This window comes from Aquarana catesbeiana, linkage group LG11, assembly GCF_042186555.1.
Source record: "Aquarana catesbeiana isolate 2022-GZ linkage group LG11, ASM4218655v1, whole genome shotgun sequence".
NCBI lineage: Eukaryota > Metazoa > Chordata > Amphibia > Anura > Ranidae > Aquarana > Aquarana catesbeiana.
Genome location: NC_133334.1, coordinates 176,228,848 through 176,256,190, shown reverse-complemented (window position 1 = coordinate 176,256,190; position 27,343 = coordinate 176,228,848). Strand labels below are relative to the sequence as shown.

The following is a 27,343-nucleotide window of genomic DNA, read 5'->3' as shown; positions in this document are numbered from 1 at the left end:
GATATGGTAATTTTTATTTCTAATATATTTTATTATATACTTTTTATCATTTTATGAATGCATTTTTCAATGTAAACTTAACTTATCTTACGTCTCCAGTCTGTAGTGTACGGTATATATTGTTCTTATTTATACCCCATCTAGAACACCTGGGTATGGAACTTGGAATAATCAATTGTCCATCACAGGACACATCCTCCTACTAGCAACACCACCTCTCCCCATGTACACATGTCGGCCTACCGGCCCATACAGACTGTGCTCCAGTTCTCCTGGCTCTGATGAAGAGGTTTTCCTCGAAACGCGTCAGCCTTTCTTAAATACCTGCCTCAATATGGGCACACCCCAATTTTAACTTCCTAGTACTTATTTTGTTACCTGTTTTTCATTTTTTTTTTAATATTATGTAGTATTTGTATGATTTTATATCTATATGACTATATGTCTGTATTCTTTTACATAAATAAACCATACATTTCTTGATGTAAGCATCTGATCACGCGCCTTCCACCCACTTCCTACTAAACAGTCCTTTCCAGACCACCCCTGGTCAGCTAAGGCAGCGGGACACGCTCCATCATCTCCCCCAGTCCTATCTCTGACTACAATACTACCTTTGCTTTACAGCAAACGATCTCACTAGCGCAGGAGTATTTTTCACCATATCTTGTTCACACTTTTGCAATAGCATTGTTCTACAGATTTCTGGTCAATAAATAAATGATGTTTACTAGATGTTATTATTGATCAATAATTGATGATTGAAAAAAGTGTTTTACATATCAATAGACAGTAGTGGGCACCCAAAATTGGGACAAGAATGAAAAATGCTGGGCTCAGAATGATAGTCTGTTATATTTGTTAACATTCAATTTGCAGCAGTCAGGAGGTGAAAACTGTGTGTGATTGATGAATAAAAAAATAAAACAATGTCCCTTTTTCATACACAGGAAGACCTCAGCCAGGAGGAGGCTGTGGAATGTGGCAGCCAGGAGGAGGCGGGGATTAGTGGCAGCCAGGAGGAGGCGGGGCTAAGTGTCAGCCAAGAGAAGCCTGGGACAAGTCGCAGCCTAACTGAATCATAGGTTCCTCCCCACCGCCTTCCATACAAAAGAGCGAGGAAGGCGACTCACATGCAGGATTCTGCACTCAGGCTGATTCAGGAGGCTTCTGCGTCCCTCCGAGCCTTACTCACTTCTGAAGAGGCCTTTGCCTGCATGGCTGCCACAAAACTGCAGGGCATGCAGGAGGGTCAACGCAAGCTATGTGAGGACCTTCTTTATAAAGTCCTAAGTAAGGGGGTGAGTGGGGAACTAACACCCAAGACCGACGTGATTGAGTTGGACCATCCTCCTCCTCCTCCTTCTGCTGCCACAACTCCACCACCAGAGCCACAGCGTGGAAGGAGGCGTGGAAAGAAGACAAGAGAGTGATGACCCTGGGTTCAGTCTGGTCTGACAAAAGATGCAGTCTCTCGTATGACCACAGCCTGGGGACATAGATGTCATCTGCTGCTTTCCGGATCATTGGGACTTCTGGACCAGACTGCACTCCCTTAGATAAGGACTCCTCAGGCCACCAATTTTGCTTCAAAATAGTTGATGTGTTGATGTGGGGGTCCAAGGCTTCACCCATTTCAGCTGTTTCTCCAGTGTTGCCTCCCTCTTTGTTTAGATGTGAGCCCTTAATAAATGTTTTTTTAATGAAAATTATACTTGCCTATGTGTGTTTTCATTCAAAAAGGACAGTTTGTTGGTGAGGATTCAGGTACATTTCTAAAGTACAATGTGAAATTAACAAGAGACAACAACACCAAACAATCTCCTACAGATTAAATAATATAAGATATCAATGGTGTTGTGGTAACTTGACACACAAAACACACACAAAAATATTCTGGAGTCCAAATAAAAATCCAATAAGACAAAGATCAGCCTTGAAAAAAATACAAACCAAAAATAACTAATCTGCCTTAAAACCAAAACAAAAAAAAAATCCTACACCAAAATAATGTTGTCAGATGTGACAAATCAAAATATATTAAGGGAATCCCGCTAAATAATAAAGAAAGAAGTTTGTGAGAAGTGTGTGTGAATATGAGCAGCAAAACTACTTAATTCTTGTCACATTATAAAGAAGAAGAGAGTGCGCTGTATTAAACCATTTTTTACATTGCACCGTGACGAAAGTGCTGTGTCCATTGCGAACGCTAAGTTTACCAGACCGAGCTGTTCCGTGTCGGAATTTCTTCTGAGCATGCGTGGCACTTTGTGCGTCGGAACAGGCCACACATGGTCGGAATTGACGCGATCGGATTTTGTTGTCGGAAAATTTTATAGCCTGCTCTCAAACTTTGCGTGTCGGAAAATCCGATGGAAAATGTCCGATGGAGCCCACACACGGTCGGAATTTCCGACAACACGCTCCGATCAGACATTTTCCATCGGAAAATCCGACCATGTGTACGGGGCATAAGACTGAAGCTTTGAATTTTATAGAACAAAAAATGTTTTTGCTCCATTATTGCCAGGCCTTTTTTCGTTGCGACCGGTATCCATATGGTAGGCTATGCTGTTTCAGGAACATGGAGCTTTTCCACACCTCTGTTCCTAATTAAGGTGCATGTAGATGGATGGGTAAAAAGGGCACCTAAAGCCATTTTAAACCTTCCTGCACCGTGTGTTTTTTACCTGTGTAAGATGTGACCTGTGTAAGATGTGCATTGATCGTGCAGTTTCATAGTATAATTTGTTGCCCTGTACATACTAGATATGTGTGAATTAGTTTGACCTATTCAGGGATTAGGATGTATCGGAATTTCCGAATCAAAATAGTAACAAATTTCAGTTAATCCGAAATAAATTAAAATGAAAATAAATTTGAATTTGAAATGGAAATATATTTCAATAAATATATTAAGGTATAAAAGTGAAATAAGATGTTTCCTACTTAGTCTATTTTATAGAATAGAACATAAAAGAACAGAATAGAAAATAAAAGAATATAATATATAAGAATAGAATAAAAGAAAAAAAAAGCAATAGAAAATAGAGGAACAGAATAGAAAAGAATAGAATATGGAGGCGCATGGGCAGAGCCTGACTAAGCAGACATGCCAGCTTAGAGCTCTGCTCCTGAAGGGATGTTTCTGCCATATTATACCGTGTCCCGGCTCAGCTTCACCCAGTAAATATTGTTACTCGGTCTGCTAATAACCCCCGCCACAAACCCCTGATCATATAACAAACAGTCTGACTAGGGAAATCAGAGAACTGGCCCACTGCAAATCTTTAACTGCAAGTTGATAAACGTGAAAATAACACCCAGACTTATGCAATTGAATTTGAAAACCTCAAAGAGATCAATTTAATCCTTCAATCTCATTTAGAAAATTTAGAAACAATAAGGCCTGGCGTTCAAATAACTGTATACGTGGAATACCTGAATCTGTCACTGATTTGCAAGTCACTATGCTATCCCTATTTCAAGAACTACAGCCTTCCATACCAGTAGTACGAATGGAGATGGACAGGGTTCATAGAGCCCTCACACCTCACAAAGCTGATGGACAACCGTGCGATATTATTACTGAATGTTACCATTTCCATACCAAGGAACAACTTCTAGCTGCAGCTAGAGCAAAAGATTCAGATTTTTCCAGGGACATACCTATTAACTTTTTGCTGATCTATCTCAGCTCACCATCTCTAAGCGTTGGGCGTTGAAGCCACTTCTTCAAATTTTACAGCAACACCAAATCGCCTATCAAAGGGGCTTTCCATTTTCAATTCACGTCACTTACCAAGGGTCTAAATATGTCTGCCGTTCTGCTGAAGAACTCCAATCCTCTTTACAAAACACTCAGCTTCTAGAATGCCCTCTCAATCAAAGCAATGCACGAAATCGAATGGTTACCCGTTCCCTGCAAAAATAAGCTGGTGCTGAAGAAAATAAAAGTCGCCAGGGGCAATCAAAATGTGGTCGTTTTTCTTCTCCTACGCCAACTCCTGAGGACTCTATGGACTGACTTTTTTCTTTTTGTTTGACTCGATGTCAGGTATTCTTATATCTATAACTTCCAACTAACTAGATGTTTGGTAAACTTTTTGTCTTACCAGTTTAGAACTCACTTGATGCAAACTTTTTTCTATAGTTTAACTCCTTACTTCTCGGCTTTTTTTTTTTTTTCTTTTCTGACAGCAGTGAGTTGTTCGCTATATTTTTTTACAGCTATTATGCTGTTTTTGAATGTTTCTGTGATGTTTTTTGTCTTTTTGTATACACCTTACCCCATCCCTTCCATCTTTCTTCATATGCTTTCTCATGACACGTTGATGGGTATTGAACTTTTTGGGACTATGGGATAATGGTATTTTTTCTATTTATGTATTACTTTTTATTGTTGGCAGTGTTCCCTTTGGTGTTTTTGCACCTCCAGTTTGCTAACCTCGGATCCCCATTATTATGTGGGCTTCTGATGGTAGCTTTTTTTGGCCTCTGGTGGATCGCTTGTCGCTCCCCCAGTACACTGTTCTGTTGAGCTATTAGCTCTTTATTATTTTACAAATCTTAGTAACGAGAGCCAATTCCTTTTCGTTTCTTCCAGCCTTTCCTTTTTCCTACCCCCTATACTGAATTGTGTGCGATCCTACAGTCAGAAAATGTTTTTGTTATTCAACACCTTATATTACCAATATGGTCCCCTAAACATTTTGATCCTAAATATCCAAGGTCTTAAGATACCACAAAAACGCATTAAGCATTCCGTTCATTTGCAGCAGCTAAAATCCACATTCTTTGCCTACAGGAGACCCATTTTACTGAACAATCTACTCCTAAGTTTTTCAGCTCCTCTTATCCACAGGTATATACAGCCTCAGCAGCTACTAAACAACGAAGTGTTCTTATAGCTATTCACTGTACAACCCCATTTGTACTTTCATCTGAAATTAAAGATCCTGAAGGCCACTAGCTGATTCTTATTGGGCACATTTCTGATGTTGCTGAAACCATTCTATCATATTATGCTTCTTATAAACATCCATTATCATTTCTTTCCCACCTTTTTCATGTAATTAATTCACACAAGTTAGGTACAGTGATATTATGTGGAGACTCAAACCAAGTTCTTTTTCCCTTCTTGGATAAATCTCCTCCTGATCCCCTAAGCTTTTATTTCAGCAACTTATCTCTAAGCATAACATGTTAGACTCTTGGCGTGAGCTCAATCCAGCTCGTAAACGCTTTACACATTCATTACTCTCATCTACACAAATCGTTTTCTAGGATTGACCATATCTTCCTATCATCAGTTATTACACCCTTTACTTGGTCTGATCATAGTGCAGTTTGTGCTACCATCTCCTCCCCTATTCCGAGATCCCAGGATTCGTCTTGGTGCATTAATGATTCCATTCTAACTCACCCATCCCATTGTCTAGATATTAAACATGCTCTCAATGACTATCTCATTAATAACACTTCTGCAGGTGATATTTCCCCTCTCACTCTTTGGGAAGCCCATAAACCTGTAATTCGAGGTACTCTTATTCGGCAAGCATCATTTCTCAAACGCTAGTGTAAGCTTCACCAAAAATTAGAAAATGACTTTGATCTGTGTCACGATGCATTCCAAAATTCTCCCTCCCCTTCTACTAAAGCTAAGCTCGATAGAGCCCATTTAGAATTGGACCTGTTTCTCACTGACTCTGCAGATAAATTAATACGTAAATCATAACACCTTTATTACCTCAAAGCAAACTAACCAGATAGCCTATTAGCTCGAACCTTACACTTACTGCAAAAACCTAGGACATCTGTGTGACTCAAACTAAACCGTGATTCATACACAAGTAACCCTGTCAAAATTTTACACACATTCTGCTCAAATCTTGCTAAATTTTATTCGCTCAACCTTAATTTTGACCATGCTGCTGCTGATTCCCTTTTTTCACAAATTACCCTTCCAATACTCTCACAAACCCACCGTGAACAACTCGAGTGTCTCATCACTGCAAGTCATTGCGGCTATTAAGGCTTTAAAACGTAATAAACATCCTGGCCCAGATGTATTTTCTGCTTCCTACTACAAGAAATTTTCTGATATATTCTCTCCTATCCTAACTGAGGCCTTCAATTCGTTCAGAATCCTTAATGGCCATAATTTCCATGCTTCCCAAATCTAAAACTGATACAACCTCTTGGACAAATTACTCTCCTATTTCGCTTCTTAATATTGACATTTAAACTTTTAGCTGAAGCTTACGACCCGCTTGAATCAAGTAATAGGCGAACTTGTTCATCAAGATCAAGTTGGGTTTATCCCCTCATGCCAAGCAAGTGATAATATTCGTACAGCTTCTTTATGTCGCAAAATCCAGATGTCTACCTGCGTGTTTTTTATCGCTCAACATAAGAAAAGCATTCAACACTGTCTGATGGCCATACTTACAATATACAGTATTCTTCAAAAATGGGTGTTTGGACCACATTTATTCTTCCTTATACGACAAGCCAAATGCATTTATCAAATATGCTGGTTTTAAATCAGACCCTTTCCCAATTGGAAGAGGCACCCGTCAAGGATGTCCTCTCTCCTCCCTTCTATTCGCACTCCTCATTGAACCCTTGGCCCATTTAATTAGATCTGATCCAAATATAAAAGGTATTGAGTTAGTTAAATATCATCATAAATTATATCTTTTTGCAGATGACATTTTAACAGTTAACTATCAAAAATCGACTGCACTCAACATGCCATTCCTTGCCTTCTTCAGATCCTCAGCTTGCTAAAGATGCACTTACCTTCTCTTGGACACCTCATAGACTTCAATACCTAGGAATACAACTCACTCCTAAGATAACTGACTTATACTCAGCTAACTTCCCTCCATTACGAAAACAGGTTACTGAATTATTATCACAATGGTCCTCTATCCCTCTATCCTGATTAGGCAAAATGTATGTAAGTTAAGATGGCTATATTGCCCAAGTTTTTATATCTTTTTAGAGTCTTCTCCATCCCAGTTCCATCTCATTTTTAACTTCAAAGATGTACAAATACAATTGACATCACAGAATAAATGTATATGATTGTTGTAAGCAACTTTAAATGTTTATATGCGATAAAGTAAGCAATTTCTGTATGTATTGTGCGGTTTATAAAGCGTTATTCATGACTTGTATAACTTGGGTTAGGATTAGGAAGAAAAACATTAATAAACAGTAGAAACAATAAAGAAAAGAAAGAAAAGAAAATGAAAGTGCAATAATAAAGTAGTGGTGTCGTAGATTGACTTTAAGTCTAAAGTAAAGGATAATACTTAAGAAGAATGTAAAGTTGCATAGCTTAGCTCAAGCATATAACAAATCATCCATCTCATTTTTTACTGCTTATATAGATACAGATACAGAATTATCTCCTTTATTTGGGGTAAAACAAAACCTTAAACCTCTAAATCCACTTTCTGTTTCCCACAATGCTGCGGAGGTTTAGGTTAAATATTTCTGCTTTACTATCATGCTGCACACCTTGCACATTTACCAAAATACCATGCAATCAAAGAAATTCCTTTATGGGTAACAATTGAGTCTATTGACTGTGACCCTTGTGATGGACTCCGGACACCCTGTTGGGTATTTCCGCCAAGAAGCTGTTTCCCCAGTCCTGGAACACAAGACCAATGGATCTGGCTATAGAAACCCCAAGGACCAGACAACACCAGTCTCTGAGTACACCAGAAAATGAACTGCTTTATTTTTAGAAACGCGCTGAATTTATACAGCAAACCATCAGAAAAGGGCTACTCCCATTAACTCAGACAAAGGTCACCTTACACAGTAGAGCTAGTCCTAGTATCATAACAATGACCTCCTTAGACAGTCCGGCTCCCCGGACTAACTTGCATAAGAAGCCACAAGCAATTAATGACCAGCTGTCAGAGAACTCATGCAGCAAGTGCTTGTTCCTATGCAGCAGCTGCCAATCCCTGTTTAACAAGTGCTAATGCGCATGTGGGGAGCCACAGACCAAGACGGACAAGGATCAAAATGGGCATGCGCAATGGTGCATCAATACGAGCGCATGTGCTTGCACACACACTCTAGCGTTCATACGCATGCATGCATCCATAGATTCTGGCGCATGGGGGCCTATTTTAACCAAGAGTCTGCGTGGTTTCAGTGCTGGATTGTCTTCAGCTTGGTTCCTGTACTCCTGATGCTTATTCTTACCTGCTGACCTTGTTCCTGAACCCAGCTTCCTCTGACTACTCTTTTGGATCATCCTTGCCTGCTCATAACAAAGTATACCCAAAGAACACAGAATTGGAGTTTAAAGGTGCAGATAAATCCATCAAAAGCAAAATATAGAAATTTTTATTACATAGATATTATAAAACAATTTGTAAAGTTTAGGCCATAACAACCCAATGGTCAAGGTACAAATGTGTGATTGCCTCTACATGTTTCACCACAAACGTGGCTTCTTCTGGAGCTTTTGTAGAACCTTGTTATTTAACATTTGCCACTAAAACAAAAAAATATAAAATCAATTTGGTAACTTTAATATTTAACAATACATTCATACAGGAACCCAGTATTGGTACCTAAAAATACATTTTATACTATACACATAACATTGAGATTATCTGACGGATACACTCTCACCTTTTCAGAAATGGTCTTGATTCCAAATGATCCCTTAGACCCATCAAAAGGTTTTATGGGGAACGTCTGTGCCAAAAAAAGAGGAAAAAACAGCATGCCCTATAACAGCACCTGTGGAATTACACAGATAAATAAATCATTAGCTGTATCACCTAACTTTCATTTTGTTCACATCTGAATTAATTTGCTTTAAGCCTAACCTAGTTTTCCAAGTAATCAATCGATCAATATTTCAATCCTTTCCCGTGTATAAACCTCTTCTAATGCCAGTAAATTTATATTGTAATTACGCCATCTAGAATTTAATTAAGTAACGATCAAGTTTTACTAATTAAACAAATGCGTATTTTATTTTAAATATAATCAACTATCCTATAGCTCTTACCTGAGCAGTTCCCTCTTATAGTTTAACACTGTTCCTTGGCTCAGTGTCCGCACGATACCTCTTTAACCAGTGAAAATTGACAAGAATGTTCTTTCAATCTTTCACAAGGATTAAACCCCTAAAAAAAAGTCAAAAGAGTAATGACAGGTTACACATCCCCAGAAGACAATAAAGCCTCCCTTTTACAATGGGAAAAAAAAGGGGCAAACTTACTTTTTAACAGGTTAAGAGCATCTCTAGCAACAGTGTGAATGGCCACAGCAATGTAGTGTGCTATAGATGCTCTTATATACTCATGCCCACAGCAATGTTTGATATCACTGCTGATTAGGGCAATTAGAGCTTTAATATGATAATTATGTGATCCGGCCATTTGGGGCGCTCTATTGCGCATGCGCAAGACCACCGCAGCCATATGGGAAAATCCTTTTGCCCATACTTAGTACTGGGCAAAGGCACACTGGGAAGACCAAGAGGGGCACAAGGACAGAAAATCTCTGTCCCAGAGGGGACCACAACCATTCAGGCAGCCAGAATAAGCCCCCCAGAGCTAACAGGCCGTAGTCCTCGTGCTGCGCCGTACTGAGCATGCGCGGACCTGTCGCAGCCATCTTAAGGGGTCCATCCACCCTCACTTAGCGGCCACAGAATAAAATAGACCACACTAGGTACAGGGCAGAGAGAATCTGGTATCAATCCTCATAATCAGCACTGCCTATAATGGGGCATAGTATTCATTACTGTTAGTAATAGTAAGTTAGATTATATTCTACTACACTTTAACAGGATTACCCATTAACCAAAGCATTACATTTTGGGATAAACAAAAAAGAAGGTAAAACTAAGCAAAAAAAATTAAATAGGGGGGGGGGGGGGGGGGATGCTTTGGGCAATGGGTAATCCTGTTATAGTGTAGTAGAATATAATCTACTGTAACTTACTAACAGTAATGAATACTATGCCCCGTTATAGACAGTGCTGATTATGAGGATTGATACCAGATTCTCTCTGCCCTGTACATATTGTGGTCCATTTTATTCTGTGGCCCCTAAGTGAGGGCGGGTGGACCCCTAAGATGGTCGCAGTGGTCTCGCGCATGCGCGATAGAGTGCCCTAAATGGCTGGATCACATAATTATCATATTTAAGCTCTGATTGCCCTAATCAGCACTGATATCAAACATTGCTGTGGGCATGAGTAAATAAGAACATCTCTAGCACACTACATTCCTGTGGCCATTCACACTGTTTCTAGCGATGCTCTTAATCTCTTAAAAAGTAAGTTTGCCTCTTTTTTCTTTTCCATTGTAGAAGGGAGGCTTTATTGTCTTCTGGGGATGTGTAACTTGTCATTACTCTTTTGCCTTTTTTTAGGGGTTTAACCCTTGTGAAAGATTGAAAGAAAATGCTTGTCAATTTTCACTTGTTAAAGAGGTGTCGTGCAGCCAAGGAACAGTGTTAAACTATAAGAGGGAAGTGCTCAGGTAAGAGCTATAGGATAGTTGATTATATTTAAAATAAAATCTGTATTTGTTTAACTACTAAGCCACCGCCCACCGTCATATGACGGCGGGACGAGGCTTCTCTTGTTCTTGTTCTCTTGTTCGCCCTCCCGAGCCACTAGGGGGCGCGTGCGCGCGTGCCCGCTGCGTCGCTCGGGACCCGGTGCGCGTGCCCAGTGGCCGCGATGTCCGCCGGGCACCCGCGATTGCTGGGTAACAGAGCAGGACCGTGGATCTGTGCATGTAAACACAGATCCACGTCCTGTCAGAGAGGAGAGGAGACCGTTGGCGTGTCCCTTGTACATAGGGACACCGATCGGTCACCTCCCCCAGTCAGTCCCGTCCCCTCCCCCCACAGTTAGAATCACCTCCTTAGGTCATACATTAACCCCTCGATCGCCCCCTAGTGTTAACCCCTTCCCTGCCAGTCACATTTACACAGTAATCAATGCAATTTTATAGCACTGATCGCTGTATAAATGTGAATGGTCCCAAAAATGTGTCAAAAGTGTCCGATGTGTCCACTGCAATATCGCAGTTACAATAAAAATCGCAGATCGCCGCCATTACTAGTAAAAAATAAATAAATAAATAAAAATTCTATAAATCTATCCCCTATTTTGTAGACGCTATAACTTTTGCGCAAACCAATCAATATACGCTTATCGCGATTTTTTTTTACCAAAAATATGTAGAAAAATACATATAGACCTAAACTGAGGAAAAAATTTGTTAAGAAAAAAAAAAAAAATTGGATATTTATTATAGCAAAAAGTAAAAAATATTGTGTTTTTTCAAAATTGTCCCTCTTCTTTTGTTTATAGTGCAAAAAGTAAAAACTGCAGAGGTGATCAAATAGCACCAAAAGAAAGCTCTATTTGTGGGGAAAAAATGATAAAAATTGCATTAGGGTGCAGTGTAACATGACCGCGCAATTGTCATTCAAAGTGCGACAGCGCTGAAAACTGAAAAATGGCTTGGGCAGGAAGGGGGTGAAAGTGCCCTGTATTGAGGTGGTTAATTAGTAAAACTTGATGCCTACTTAATTAAATTCTAGATGGCGTAATTACCCTATAAATTTACTGGCATTAGAAGAGGTTTATACATGGGAAAGGATTGAAATATTGATTGATCGATTACCTGGAAAACTAGGTTAGGCTCAAAGCAAATTAATTTAGATGTGATCAAAATGAAAGTTAGGTGATACAGCTAATTATTTATTTATCTGTGTAATTCCACAGGTGCTGTTATAGGGCATGCTGTTTTTTCCTCTTTTTTGGCACAGACGTTCCCCATAAAACCTTTTCATGGGTTTAGGGGATCATTTGGAATCAAGACCATTTTTGAAAGGGTGAGAGTGTTATATTTTTTTGTTTTAGTGGCAAATATTAAATAACAAGGTTCTACAAAAGCTCCAGGAGAAGCCACGTTTGTGGTGAAACATGTAGAGGCAATCATACTTTTGTACCTTGACCATAGGGTTGTTATGGCCTAAATTTTACAAATTGTTTTATAATCTTTATATATCTATGTAATAAAATTTTCTATTTTTTGTAAAGTTTGCTTTTGATGGATTTATCTGCACCTTTAAACTCCAATTCTGTGCTTTTTGGGTATACTTTGTTCTGTCATATTTATAGGAGGTGGTGTATTTTTTAGCGTCTCCAAGCTCCAATCTAATTAACTTGCCTGCTCATCTGCCTCTTGTTTATATTTACTGACCCCGGCTTGGACTTATGACTACGGCTCCGCCTCCTGACTTGGTACCCCACCGCCAGCACATTAAAGACTCCTGCCTGTTCCCGACCTTGCAACTGATCCTGATTCTGCACCTATCTGCCTGGCATCCTGCTGAACAAGACTTATAACCAGTTTCCACACCTCTACTGGAAGGGCTCCTGTGTCTTCAAGCTTCAGCTCACTTCCACAGCTGCCAGGCACCTGCACCCTTCCACTGCCCTAGCAGTCCCTAAGTCCACTACCAGGGGTGCTTGGACAGGAATTGTGCAAGAGGCCACCCTCATCATCTCGGGCTCCATGGTAAGATATGTGACACCAGCAATGGATAACTTAAGAACACATTATAACACAGAGTTCTCCAGGCCATGGTTCTCCTGCAGCCCAAAGTCTGTGACAATACTCCCCCCTGTTCCATAGTCCGGCAGACCCAGCTAGATCCAATATGGGTAAGCTTGGGGATGTCTGGGAGCTATAGTACAATCAAAGTTCAGTTTGTCGTGAAAGTCCATCTGCGTTGCCATTTTGTCGGCCCGGCCTGTACTGCACAGTAAAGTTGTAGGGCTGCAGAGCAAGACTCCATCTCAAAAATTGTCCATTGTCCCCGGATACTCGATTCAATCAGATCAAAGGGTTGTGGTCCGTGACCACCGTGAAGGTGTCAGATACCATGAATCAGACTGAGACAGAAGTACAGTTAAATCACACTTGTTTAATAATAATTAAAAAAGGTAAACAGAGTAAACATAGCAAAACATAGCCAGAGTTCAGGAACCGGAATGGATAGTCAGACAAGCCAAAACGTCAGGGAGCCAGAGAGGAGCGTAGTAGAAGAGCAAGCAGGATCTGGAGCCAGAAGGAATGTCAGCCAAGCAAGTCTTAAACAGGAACACAGGAGAGCGTCTCTAGAGATTTGACCAAGGTAAAGGCAGAGATCATCTGGACTGGACGGCTTAAGTAGGCATGACTATTTGAGCAGGATATCAACAGGTGAGTCACTGTGGAGAGATAGGAGCTGGCAATTAGCCGACAGCTGAGCGGCCAGACTTGAAAAGGAAGGGCTGAGCCCAGCCTTGACAGTGCTCCCTCCTCAATGACCCCTCCACCTCGGAGGACCACCAGGCTTTAGGGAAAAACATCTATGGAAATCCCGGAGGAGGGCAGGGGCATTTACGTCTGAGGATGAGACCCAAGAGCGTTCCTCCAAACCGTACCCTTTCCAATGCACCAGGTACTGTATGCGCCCACAGAACCTATGGGAGTCACCAATGGACTGTACTTCATACTCCTCATGGTTCTCAACCTGTACAGGGTGAGAACAAGGCACCAAGGTGGCAAAGCAGTTGCAGACCAAAGGTTTTAATAAGGAGACATGAAATACATTTGAGATACGCATATTAGAAGGAAGGTCTAATGCATAAGCCACTGGGTTAATCCTGCAAAGAATACGGAAAGGCCCAATAAACCGAGGTGCAAACTTCAGAGAGGGAACACGAAGTCGGAGGTTGCAAGATGACAGCCAGACTCTGTCCCCAACCTGGTAGGAAGGCGCAGGCAGGCATCTGCGGTCATCATGGAGTCTGTACCTATCATTAGCATGTCGCAAAGCCTCCTGGACTTGTGCCTAAGTGGAACAAAGACCAGGAAGATTCTCCTCTAACGCAGGAATACTTTGCAGAACAAATGAGTTAGGCTAGATGGAAGGTTGGAAACCATAGTTTGCCATAAACGGGGACAATCAGGAAGCAGAATTCAGGGCACTATTGTGAGCAAACTCTTGCCCATGGTAAGAGGTCTGACCAGTTGTTATGATAGTCAGAAATATAGCAATGTAGGAATTGCTCCAAGGACTGATTGGCTCGTTCTGCTGCCCCATTAGAGTGCGGGTGATACGCAGAGGAGAAAGCAAGCTGAATTGCCAACTGTGCACAAAAGGCTCGCCAGAACCGGGGCACAAAATGACTACCCCTGTCCGAGATAATCACCTTGGGTAGCCCATGTAAGCAAAAGATCTCCCGCGCAAAAATGGAAGCCAGTTCTTTAGAAGTGGGCAACTTCTTGAGTGGAATACAATGGGACATTTTTGAGAACCGATCAACCACCATAAGGATAACTGTGTTGCCCTGGGAGTTGGGTAACTCCACAATGAAATCCATAGACAGGTGGGTCCAGGGCCTCTCTCCATTGGGTATGGGTTGTAGGAGGCCCACTGGAAGGTGTCATGGAGTCTTACTCTGAGCACACATGGAACAGGCAGCTACGATGGTGGTTACATCAGCACGTAGACTAGGCCACCAGAATTGTTGGGAAATGGCCCAAAAGAGTTGATTCTTCCCAGGGTGGCCAGCAGCCTTGGGAGAATGGTAAGTCTGGAGCACAGCAGTACGGAGATTCTCTGGGACAAAGCAGCGTTCACAAGGTTTCTCAGAAGGAGCATGGACCTGAGCAGCAAGAAAAGAGCCCATTGCGCCCTTCTGGGAGAAAGTAGTTTAGCCTCAGACAAGAATGTGAGATTCTTAATGTCAGTAAGAATGAGAACCGGCACAGTGGTACCTTCGAGGAGATGTCTCCATTCTTTCAGGGCTAAAATGACCACTAATAGCTCTCTGTCACCAATCTCATAATTGCACTCTGCAGGTGACAATTTTTTGGAAAAGTAGCCACAAGGATGCATAGCGCTCACAGAGGTAGGACGTTGAGACAGAAGGGCGCCAACTCCAGTCTCAGAAGCATCAACCTCAAGGATAAAAAGTAACGTCGGATCAGGATGTGCCAACACAGGAGAAGAAACAAAGGCAGCCTTGAGACTCTCAAAGGCCCTAATGGACTCCAGAGACCATCTCTGTGCGTTACCGTCCTTTCTGTTCATATCAGTCAGGGGCTTGACCAGAGACGAGAGGTTACGAATAAACTTCCGATAATAGTTGGCAAAGCCAAGAAAACGCTGCAGAGAACATAAACCCATGGGTCAGGGCCACTGTAAGACTGCTGAAAGTTTCTCTGGGCCCATTGAAAAACCAGCAGTGGAAATGACATAACCCATGTGGCCGCTGTCCATGGCTCTTCACCATGAGATAATCCAATTCAAAGTTATTTCCTCACCTAAGTTTCTGCTGGTTATTGGTTATCCTTGGTTACAGAGGCACAACCCCTCTTTTTGATTGGCTCCATGCTGAGGTTGTCTCCTGGTTGCCACAATGCAGTAAGACATGCTTCTAGAAGATAGCCAAGCTCCTGTGCACTTCTTCACTCTCCTCCCTGCCGGAGGAGTACCGCGATTTTAGCGATGTCTTTGACAAAGGTCAAGTCAGTGGTTTGCCTCCACACCGGTCGTATGATTGCGCAATTGACCTTCAACCTGGTGCCATACCCCCTCATGGCCGGGTTTACCCTTTGTCGGTCTTGGAGGATAAGGCCATGGAGGAGTATGTTGCAGACGCACATGGGCTCTTTTGGGCCATTTCCCAACAATTCTGGTGGCCTAGTCTACGTGCTGATGTAACCACCTTCGTAGCTGCCTGTTCCATGTGTGCTCAGAGTAAGACTCCATGACACCTTCCAGTGGGCCTCCTACAACCCATACCCAATGGAGAGAAGCCCTGGACCCACCTGTCTATGGATTTCATTGTGGAGTTACCCAACTCCCAGGGCAACACAGTTATCCTTATGGAGGTTGACCGGTTCTCAAAAATGTCTCATTGTATTCCACTCAAGAAGTTGCCCACTTCTAAGGAACTGGCTTCCATTTTTGCTTGGGAGATCTTTTGCTTACATGGGCTACCCAAGGTGATTTTCTCGGACAGGGGTAGTCATTTTGTGTCCCGGTTCTGGCAAGCCTTTTGTGCACAGTTGGCAATTCAGCTTGCTTTCTCCTCTGCGCATCACCTGCAGTCTAATGGGGCAGCAGAATGAGCCAATCAGTCATTGGAGCAATTCCTACGTTGCTATATTTCTGACTATCATAACAACTGGTCAGACCTCTTACCGTAGGCAGGCGTTTGCTCACAATAATGCCTTGAATTCTGCTTCTCGATTGTCCCCGTTTATGGCGAACTATGGTTTCCAACCTTCCATGTTGCCTAACTCATTTGTTCCACAGAGTATTCCTGCATTAGAGAAGCATCTTCCTGGTCTTCGTTCCACTTGGGCACAAGTTCAGGAGGCTTTGCGACATGCTAATGATAGGTACAGACTCCATGATGACCGCAGATGCCTGCCTGCGCCTTCCTACCAGGTTGGGGACAGAGTCTGGCTGTCATCTTGCAACCTCCGACTTCGTGTTCCCTCACTGAAGTTTGCACCTCGGTTTATTGGGCCTTTCCGTATTCTTTGCAGGATTAACCCAGTGGCATATGCATTAGACCTTCCTTCTAATATGCGTATCTCAAATGTATTTCATGTCTCCTTATTAAAAACCTTTGGTCTGCAACTGCTTTGCCACCTTGGTGCCTTGTTCTCACCCTGTACAGGTTGAGAACCATGAGGACTATGAAGTACAGTACATTGGTTACTCCCATAGGTTCCGTGGGCGCATACAGTACCTGGTGTATTGGAAAGGGTACGGTCTGGAGGAACGCTCTTGGGTCTCATCCTCAGACATAAATGCCCCTGTCCTCCTCCAGGGTTTCCATAGATATTTTCCCCTAAAGCCTGGTGGTCCTCCGAGGGGGGGGTCATTGAGGAGGGAGTACTGTCAGGGCTGGGCTTAGCCCTTCCTTTTCAAATCTGGCCACTCAGCTGTCAGCTAATTGCCAGCTCCTATCTCTCCACAGTGACTCACCTGTTGATGATATCCAGACGGGTGACTGCACAAAGCAGCAGCAAGGACAGGCTGCAACACAGGTTGTACCGGAGCAGCCACAGTGGGAGATTCCAGGTGAGTCGTGTGACTCAGGAGCGTTTGTAATGCCATGGCAAACTGATCCATGCAGTGATCCTGCTCATCCAATCTGGAAAAAATATTACCAACAAGTGGATTGACTGCATCTTCTGAATTCAGGGCCTTCGCCTACTGTCAGAAACAATGACTCAGACTGAGACAGAAGTACAGTTAAATCACACTTGTATAATAATAATAATAATAATAATAGTAAACAGAGTAAACGTAGTCAAAACATAGCCAGAGTTCAAGAACCGGAACGGATAGTCAGACAAGCCAAAACGTCAGGGAGCCAGAGAGGAGCGTAGTAGAACAGAAAGCAGGATCTGGAGCTAGAAGGAATGTCAGCCAAGCAAGTCTTAAAACATGAACACAAGAGAGCTTCTCTAGAGATGTGACCAAGGTGAAGGCAGAGATTATCTGGACTGGATGGCTTAAGTAGGCAGGACTGATGAGCAGGATATCAACAGGCGAGTCACTGTGGAGAGATAGGAGCTGGCAATTACCTGACAGCTGAGCGGACAGCTTTGAGAAGGAAGGGCTGAGCCCACCCCTGACAGAAAGATCGTCCAGGGAGATACGGCTGAAGTTTTTTTCAAGGCCCACACCAGCGACAAACATTCTTTTTCTATGGCTGCATACCCCTTTCCCCAGGGCAGTAGCTTGCGACTGATGTAGGCAACAGGGTGCTCACTGCCGTCGGCTCCCACTTGGCTTAGCACTGATCCCAAACCGAAGGTGGAAGCATCTGTATGTACACAAAAATGTTTGTTTTGGTCAGGAGCAGCCAAAACTGAGGCAGAAACCAAAGCATTTTTCAGGCACTGGAAAGCATTTTCACACTCTGAGGACCACAGGACCTGGGAAGATTCTTTCTGGTCAAGTCAGTCAGGGGTTTAGCTATCGTGCTGTAGTGGGGAACAAACCTCCTATAGTTGCCTGCAGTGCCTAGGATTGCCAAGACCTGGGTTTTCATCAGGAGGGTTGGGCCAGTTGGCAATGGCCTCTACTTTAGCTGGCTCAGGACACTGTTGCCCACGGCCTACCCAATGCCCAAGGTTTGGTACCTCAGACATCCCTATGCTACATTTCTCTGTCTTTAATGTTAGTCCCGCAGTCCTGATGTGGTCTAACACAGTACCCAGGTAGAGTAGATGTTCTTCCCGGGTATCTCTGTAGATCGCATTGTCATCCAGGTATGCACAGGCATAATCCTGAAGGCCACTGAAGAGTTGATCTATCATCCTCTGGAACGTCGCCAGAGCATTTTTCATTCCAAATGGCATGACCTTAGACTGGTAAAAGCCAAAGGGGGTGATGAATGCTGACTTTGAAATATATTCCGGGTCCAGAGGAATCTGCCAGTACCCTTTGCATAGGTCAAGGGTAGTTAGGAAATTACCTCGGACGATGCAGTCTAACAGTTCAGCAACTCAGGGCATGGGGTAGGCGTCAGTCGCTGTGCAGTTGTTTAGTCGGCGGTAATCTACGCAGAAGCGGGTAGTATCATCACGCTTTGGCACTAACACTACTGGGGATGCCCAGGGGCTGTTGGAGGGCTTGGTGGCTCCTAAATCACGCATATCCTTTATCTCCTGCCTCATACCCTCTCTCACTGACTCAGGAACCCGGTAAGCCGCCTGCTAGATAGGTGGCTGTTCCGGGGTTTCCGCTCTGTGCACTGTCATAGTAGTGTATCCAGGCTTGGTGGAAAACATTTCCTGATGCTGCCTAAGGACCAGCCTGGCCTGGTCCTCCTGCTTTGGCCCTAGCTGCCCGTCTAACCTCACTGTCTCTAAACCTGCTCTGTCCCCATCTCTCACGGGTAGCTCTGGCAGGGGAAGGTTCTCTGAACCTTCCCTGGCTGGAGCACATATGGCAGCTATCTCCTCAGGCCTCTCTTGGTAAGCTTTGAGCATGTTCACATGGAAGGTCAGCCAGACTCTTTTAATCTGAGCACTTACCAGGTAGGTAGTGTCACATATTTGCTGCACTACCTTGTAGGGTCCCTGCCACGAGGCCTGTAATTTGTCCGACTTGGTAGGTTTGAGGGCAAGAACTTTCTGCCCTACAGCCAAGGTGCGATTCCGGGCGGTACGATCATACCACAACTTCTGCCGCCCCTGTGCGGTCTGAAGGTTCTCCCGTATGGTGTCCATGAGTTCCTTCAGCCGTCCCTGAGTGCTAGTTCGTACCCTATCACAGAGGTCTCTTCAGCCCCTACACCTCCTTCCCAATGGGCTCTAAGTAGATCTAGTGGTCCCCTCACCCGTCTCCCATACAATAACTCAAATGGGGAGAACCCCGTTAATTCCTGCGGCACTTCCCTGTAAGCGAACAGGAGGTGTGGCAGAAATTTCTCCCAATCCCGGTGAGAAGTTGCGAACGTCCGCAGCAATTGCTTTAGTGTTCTATTGAACCGCTCACATAGTCCCTTAGTCTAGGGAGAGCTGTGTATCGGCTTAATTCCACAGAGCTTCCACAGCTGCTGGATTAGGTCTGCAGTAAACCGAGTCCCTTGGTCTGAGATAATCTCCTGAGGGAAACCCACCCTGGCAAAGATTCGGAGCAGGTCCTCCACCACTGTCTTTGCATGGATGTTTGTCAGAGGAACTGCCTCTGGGTAACGAGTAGCATAATCCACCACCGTCAAGATATATCTCTTCCCAGAGGGACTGGGTCGGGGTAATGGTCCTACCAGGTCTGCGGCTATCCGGCTAAAGGGCTCAGCTATGATCGGTAGGTGGTACAAAGGAGCTTTAGATCGATCACCCTTCTTTCCCATACAATGAGGAGATGCGTGTTCTTGATAAAGGCTTGAAGTTTGCCCCAATCCATAATCTGAATAAATTTCAGACCTATGTCAATGTCCAAAAGTTTATCCGTGGATTAAATATGAAAAAGTATTTTTTGTCTGAACCAATACAGAGGAATTTTTCTCAACCAGAGATTAAACAATCCAATCTTAGGAATAAGTCAGTATTTAACCCTGATTGTGCGGATAATAGACAGTTAGAGGTTTTTAAAAATACAGTGTGTAGTGATCTAGAGACGCTTAAAGTTAATAATCCCCAATATATTAAAAGAGGGATTATGTCATTAGAAAATAGAAAGGATATAGTGATCCGCCCTATGGATAAGGGGGGAGGTATGGTGGTGCTTAGCAAGACATACTAACAAGAAGAAATGTCTAGACTACTGAGTGATTATGACACGTATCAACTATTGAGTGGTAACCCCATGTTGAAATTTAAAGGAGAACTTAATTTCCTGATAGAGAGAGGTAAAAATAAGGGGATTCTTAGTCCCAAAGAGGCATTATATCTAGATCCTTTGTTCTGTAGAACTCCGGTCATATATTTTTTGCCCAAGTTGCACAAAAGTCTAGAGCACCCTCCCGGCCGTCCAATAGTTAATGGAATTGATTCCGTAACGGCGCGGTTTGGTCAATATATAGACTTTTCTCTCTGACCTCTTGTCACGAAAATGGAAGCATATCTGAGAGACACCAAACAAATCATTCAGATATTGGATACCCTCATGTGTACTCCCATCAGCATTTTGATAACTGCTGATGTGGGATTATTATATACTATTATTGATCACGATGTTTCCTTGGCCTCAGTAGAATGGGCATTAGCGGGTACTGATCTTACTAGGAAACATATTACGTTTTTGTTGAGTAGTCTTAAGTTTTGCCTACTGCAAAAAAGAGGGTTTCACCACTTCAGGTTAAGACAGTGTAGTTGCCACATCCCTAGGATATGATTAAGAAAAAGAGAAATCCTCCTTCAATGGGACTTTAAAGGCAACATACACTTGTATAGTACGAAAAATAGTTTATTAGATATACATAAAAGTCTACGATCAAATGGAATGATCGATATTAAAAAACATCAAAGTTTGTACAAAATATACATACATATGAAAAAACAACAAAAACAAAACACAACAGTTTACATGAAAAATATGACAAGGAGATAATGATACTCTCCGGTAAATAGTAATCCCCGGTACCCGACGCGTTTCTGCTTATACACCTTCGTCAGGGGTATAGGATCGAGGTAAATATAGTGATAATTTGTTTTTACTCATGTAAAATGATTCCATAAGGAAAATAGGTGAAGCAACTGTGCCGGGGGGGGGGTGTAGATGGACGCCAACCAAGCAGTAGTGAGATCTTGGAACAGAAAGTTCCCAGTTTATTGTTTGCCTGATAAACAGCAGCAAATAAATTCCAGCGATTAAGCTGAACAGTGTCCGCTGTACAGAAAATAAGGTAGGTAGCTGGTCAGAGCTTTCAATAAGGCTCCAGATCAGTGAGTAGCACCAGTATGTCCTTATTCCGAAGGGTATGTGTCTTCCCAAATATGCATGAATACATGAATGGGTCTTTATGGTTGGGGTCTCCCCAAACACACACACTGGCTTCCTTGGGTTAAGCATTGTTTACTTCCAGACTTTGATGACACACTATTATTATATAATTTTACTCTATTTGCAATCAATTTTATTGTTATTGTGACTTTTTTGTTGTCTTTGTTGATTGTAACTTTATTTTAATAATTTCCCTTTGAGATTAATAAAGTATTCTACACCTGAATGAATCTGAAGAATACAATATATTCTTCTCTATTCTATTCTTTTTTATTATTATTATTCTATTCCTTTATTTTTAATTCTATTCTGTTTTGTTCTATTCCATTGTATTCTATTTTATTTTATTCTGTTCTTTCCTATTCGATTCTATAAAAAAGCCTAAGTAGGATCCATCCCCTAATTTCACATGTATACCTAACTGTATTTATTGCAATATGTTTCCACTTCAAATTCATTTTCTACCTCAAATTCATTTTTAAATTTAAAAATTAATAGACAAAACAAATTCCGAAAAATTATTTTTCTAACATAACAAATATGACTAAACAAAATTATTAACTTAATAAAAATGAAACATATTTTTCCATTGTGCTATAGTCCAGTAAATCTTCATATCCCATTTTCAGAACTTTCTGTTTGTAGTCAAACATGAGGTATGCTGCATGGCATTGCACAAGTAAATGCATGACCCCTGTCTGTGATGTGAGAAAGGGCATTTCCTGTAAAGAAACAACATATCCCACAATCCCCGGGCCTCTCCATCTAGTGCTCTGAAGGTGAGAGCTAAACAGTCATTAGATCTGACACACACACAAACAGGCTGAGCAATTAGCAGAGAGTCCATCATGCTGGAAGAGATTTGTTTAATGATATTAGCACTCCCACATTTGTGATGCAACATAGAGGAAATGACAAGGTATGCACAGGATGCTATGTGACCCAGAACAAAAACTTGCCTGTCCCTAGGAACAAGCTCTCAGAATTAATTCCTGTGTAAGTTCACCTTACAGATTTTTCTGTAAAGGTGAACTTACACTTTAAGAGAACACATGCATACACAAGTAACAAAGGATGGTAGATTATAATAGAAATTAAAAAATATATAGTCCCCTAACAGATTATTAAAACCTAATACTAAAAAAACATTGGGGTATATTTACTAAAACTGTGCACACACTTTCTGGTGCAGCTGTGCATAGAAACCAATCAGCTTCTAACTTCAGTTTGTTCAGTTAAGCTTTTGACAATAAAACTTAGAAGCTGATTGGTTGAACTAGATTCTGTGTGTGATGCAATGGAGGTAATTCTTGTTCATTTTTGTTTCCTAACATGTATTCTGGCAGCTACATTTAAAAAATAAAATAAACATCTACTCCCTCCTTTGCTGCACCAGACTAAAGAGAAAAAGGCAGCAATATTAAAATTATTTTACAATGAGCCTGTTTTAAAGCATTTTATGTTACCATTGCGTAAAGAATAGCTACTTACATTATCATTGGGATAAAGGACTCGTGAAATGTTCTCAGCAAGGTTGCGATCTAAAACAGCCTGGATGTAACCACCTACATTGACTGGGAAATTAAAAATACAAAGAATGGTTTCTTTTTAGTGTTTGAAATAATTATACAAGTGAAACCTCACATAGCAAACAATGAAGGAACTTTAAAATGATACATCAACAGGGTATACAATATATAAACCTTTAGTACAGAAAGTAAAATGGCAGCAACTGAAGAAGACCTCCCAGGGTAAGGTAAAAAGACAATGATATCAACAGTAATAAGATGTGGAACTGGTTACTTATTTCATCTCCTAGGGTTTCCCTACAGTTTTTATCAATAAAGTTTGCTGCCAGTCAACATTCCCAGAGGTAAAAAGCATATGCCATTATATTACAGGCAAAATCCTGCAATAATGTAATTGTGAAGGCAAGTAGACTTTCAAAGGATGTCAACTGAATTAGCATCTTAATATCAGTTTATGAGCCCAAGTGCAACAATTGGCAAATACATAAAAATTAAATTTTTTATTAGAGATGAGGTAAAAGAAACAGAAACATTCTTGGCTCAAGTGGAGTGGAGTGGACAACAAAGAAAGAAAAGAGCGCACTGGCCTAGTATCTTAGACACCATTTTTTAATAAAATTAGGTTAAAATGTTTACAAAAGCATTAAAACACAAGCATATATCAAATCCAATACCAGGGTTTCTGAGCATCTCCACAATCAATGGACAAGACCTCTTCAGCACACCATAACAACAAGTAATAAATGTAAGTAGACTGGTGTGTTTCGAGGGACAAGTCCTCTTCCTCAGAGCACCTATTGGTGTCTAAGATACTACGCTCGGCTGGGGTGCTCTTTTCTTTCTTTATTGTGCATCAGCGGGCCCTCGGTACCATAGAGATTTGAGTAGGAAACAAACATCAATTTCTTCCTGTAATAATCCTCAGCCAGGGATGGTAAGGCTGTAGATAAAACGCTTTCAAGCAATAACAATTATTAAAGCATTTGTTAACCCCCCCAAAAAATAGATACTCTTCCTTTAAAGCATGTTATACAGCACAGTGCTTGTGCTGTCATTTGGCCCCCTGTATACCCTAAAAAACCTGGCTGATCCTGCCTGGCTATACCCTTAACTAAACAAATGCAAGTGCAGCGCAAACTGATAAAAACATTAAACTAAAAGTCCATATGGTAAAACATTTTTTGAATTCTTCTTTTCACAAGCAGACTGGTCACCTTGCGTAATTCTCAGATGTCATATAAAATCGTAAGAGTACGCTTACAAGAAAAGATGGACCCATTAAATACAGGGGGTCAAACACGCCTGGATCAGTACTTTAGCCAACAAAAAACAACGATCCCTGCGCACAGGTGGATCACCATATAAAAGATGCGTCAACAAAGGACTTGCTGCCCTCAAGGATGGGGAATCCTAGTGCAAACCGAAATAAAAGAAAAACAGAGGCCGCACCACTCTTGTGTACTAACTTTTTAAAAACATTTATTATAAAAATGATAAAAAGAAACAACTCACAAGCAATAGGTGGAGGGGGCACAACATGAAGTGTACCGATAGCCAGCATGCAACTTTAGGATGAGCGATGCCTTCCAAAAATCGTGGAGAGATGCATACACATCACAATCAGCTAACGCGTTTCAAAGGGATTGTCCCTTCTTCGTCAGAGCTATGCAGTGATCTCTCCTTCAGCAGTCCCCCCTTATAAATGCCTGAGTGTCAATGAAACAAGGATGGGATATGGGGCTCCTCCCCCTCAGGGGATCCCTCCCTCTTGTGCCCTCCAATCATACGGGCAACACTCCAATTGGTGAACAGATAATAGCTTGTGTAGTAAATAGTAATAATAATAATAGTATATATATATATATATATATATATATATATATACATACATACACATACATTCATACACACATGCAGCATGAAACGAAATATAATGAACATATATATATATATATATATATATATACATAAAAATTCAATAAAATACACTAGCAATGGTAATGTACCAGAAGCAAGCTGAACCATTAGTGATGAAAACATAGCGTGCTGTGCACATAGAATGCGACAGATGACATAAGCATAAGGTGTACCAGATATAAATCATGGTGAGCAGTAGCATACATGGTGGGTGGGAACCTCCCACTCCACAAAACCACCAGTCTCATCAAACAGATATACACAAATGTAGAGCTATGAAAGATTGAATCCTAGATGTATGTACAAAAGAGGGAGAAGAACGAGTACCTACAGTGCTATCTGGAGGGTCAGTACAGGTTGAGCGCCTCTGTATCGAGTGCACAGTGGGCCGGTAACAGTGTGGCTGTATCCATGTGGAACGCACGCTGGTGTGCTTGCGTTCCAAGCTGAAGGAAGTGGGCGGAATCCACATCGCCCCTTCCGCATCTCGTACAGCTCGCTCCCAATGCGAGCGGCGAGAGAAAGCCAAGTGACAGGTGACTGGGGGCGGGACCAGCATGTAGGGGCTGGCTCGCTCTCAATGCGAGCGTCGAGAAACAGCCTAGTGACAGGTGACTGGGGGCGGGACCAGCATATAGGGGCCGTCTGCTCACCAAAGCCACTCCAGTGTCAGTCTGGGCCAGCAACTGCCCTAAAATGCCAGAAAAATAGCCCCAATAAAAGAACAGAGGACGCCTACTAACTAGTATAATGTATATATATATATATATATATATATATATATATATATATATATACACACTAGTTAGTAGGCGCCCTCTTTTCTTTTATTGGGGCTATTTTTCTGGCATTTTAGGGCAGTTGCTGGCCCAGACTGACACTGGAGTGGCTTTGGTGAGCGGACGGCCCCTATATGCTGGTCCCGCCCCCAGTCACCTGTCACCTGTCACTTGGCTGTCTCTCGCCGCTCGCATTGGGAGCGAGCTGTACGAGATGCGGAAGGGGCGATGTGGATTCCGCCCACTTCCTTCAGCTTGGAACGCAAGCACACCAGCGTGCGTTCCACATGGATACAGCCACACTGTTACCGGCCCGCTGTGCACTCGATACAGAGGCGCTCAACCTGTACTGACCCTCCAGATAGCACTGTAGGTACTCGTTCTTCTCCCTCTTTTGTACATACATCTAGGATTCAATCTTTCATAGCTCTACATTTGTGTATATCTGTTTGATGAGACTGGTGGTTTTGTGGAGTGGGAGGTTCCCACCCACCATGTATGCTACTGCTCACCATGATTTATATCTGGTACACCTTATGCTTATGTCATCTGTCGCATTCTATGTGCACAGCACGCTATGTTTTCATCACTAATGGTTCAGCTTGCTTCTGGTACATAACCATTGCTAGTGTATTTTATTGAATTTTTATGTATATATATATATATATATATATATATATATATATGTTCATTATATTTCGTTTCATGCTGCATGTGTGTATGTATAATAAACAGAAAACCGCGCTAAATGATATAAACACTAAAAAAATGTGTAATCCTTAGTATAGTCCGTGTAGTCCCATGTAAATGTCCACAACAAATGGAGGTAGACCAATCATAAGAGAGTAACGTGAAAATTCATTCAAAGTGATAAGTGATGAAACCACAATGGAACTGAAAAAACACCAAGATATTGCGCTTACCAGAAGTAAGCCAAATAGAGGCAAGTGGCTTAAACCCAGCCTGGGCCTTTGGATGGGCGATCCGGGTGATGCAGGATAAACGCACTCGTCCCGTGTATTCAGTCCATGGAGATTTATCCAAAAATATATGGCAAAAACATAGCGTAATACTGATAATGTAAAATACTCCAAATACAAATAATAAGTGCAACACTCAACAAAATTAATCATGTGTGATCATATATCATCCAATGTCGGCGCAACAATTAAGGATGGTAGATGAGTGTCATGCAATCATGCAAAGATATATCTTAGGGTGAATAGGTGGAGAAAAATAAATAAAAAACAAAAAACAGAAAAACAGCACCCAGAAACTGCTTCCCAGATGGGATAAAAAGCAAGTATGCACCAAATCACCCAGAGAAGAAAAAAGGAACCATCTAGGTGTACCACATCACATGCACAAAATGCTTACCAGATGGTAAATTTATATGAGCAAAAATCCACACAGCCAAACGTGTAAAACACAGAATAAAACTGCAGCAGCGAACCTAGGGGAAGTCCTGCTTACCAGACATCCAGACAAGGTGGGCAGATGTGATGGAGCGCAGACAGGCTCCTAACAGGAACGGCGTAGACACGTCCTGGCCAATCAAGCCCAAGCTCAGCA

The 27,343-nt window shown here is 42.0% G+C and overlaps 1 protein-coding gene across 1 annotated transcript in view; it reads right to left on the bottom strand.

Annotated features, from left to right (window-relative positions):
- The window catches only part of PYGM (glycogen phosphorylase, muscle associated), a 1,234,135-nt gene that overhangs the window by 633,880 nt on the left and 572,912 nt on the right, over positions 1-27,343 (bottom strand). Inside the window, exon 7 of the mRNA XM_073605061.1 lies at positions 23,038-23,120. Coding sequence (XP_073461162.1) covers positions 23,038-23,120 — 83 coding nt within the window. The remainder of the gene's footprint in view (positions 1-23,037; positions 23,121-27,343) is intronic.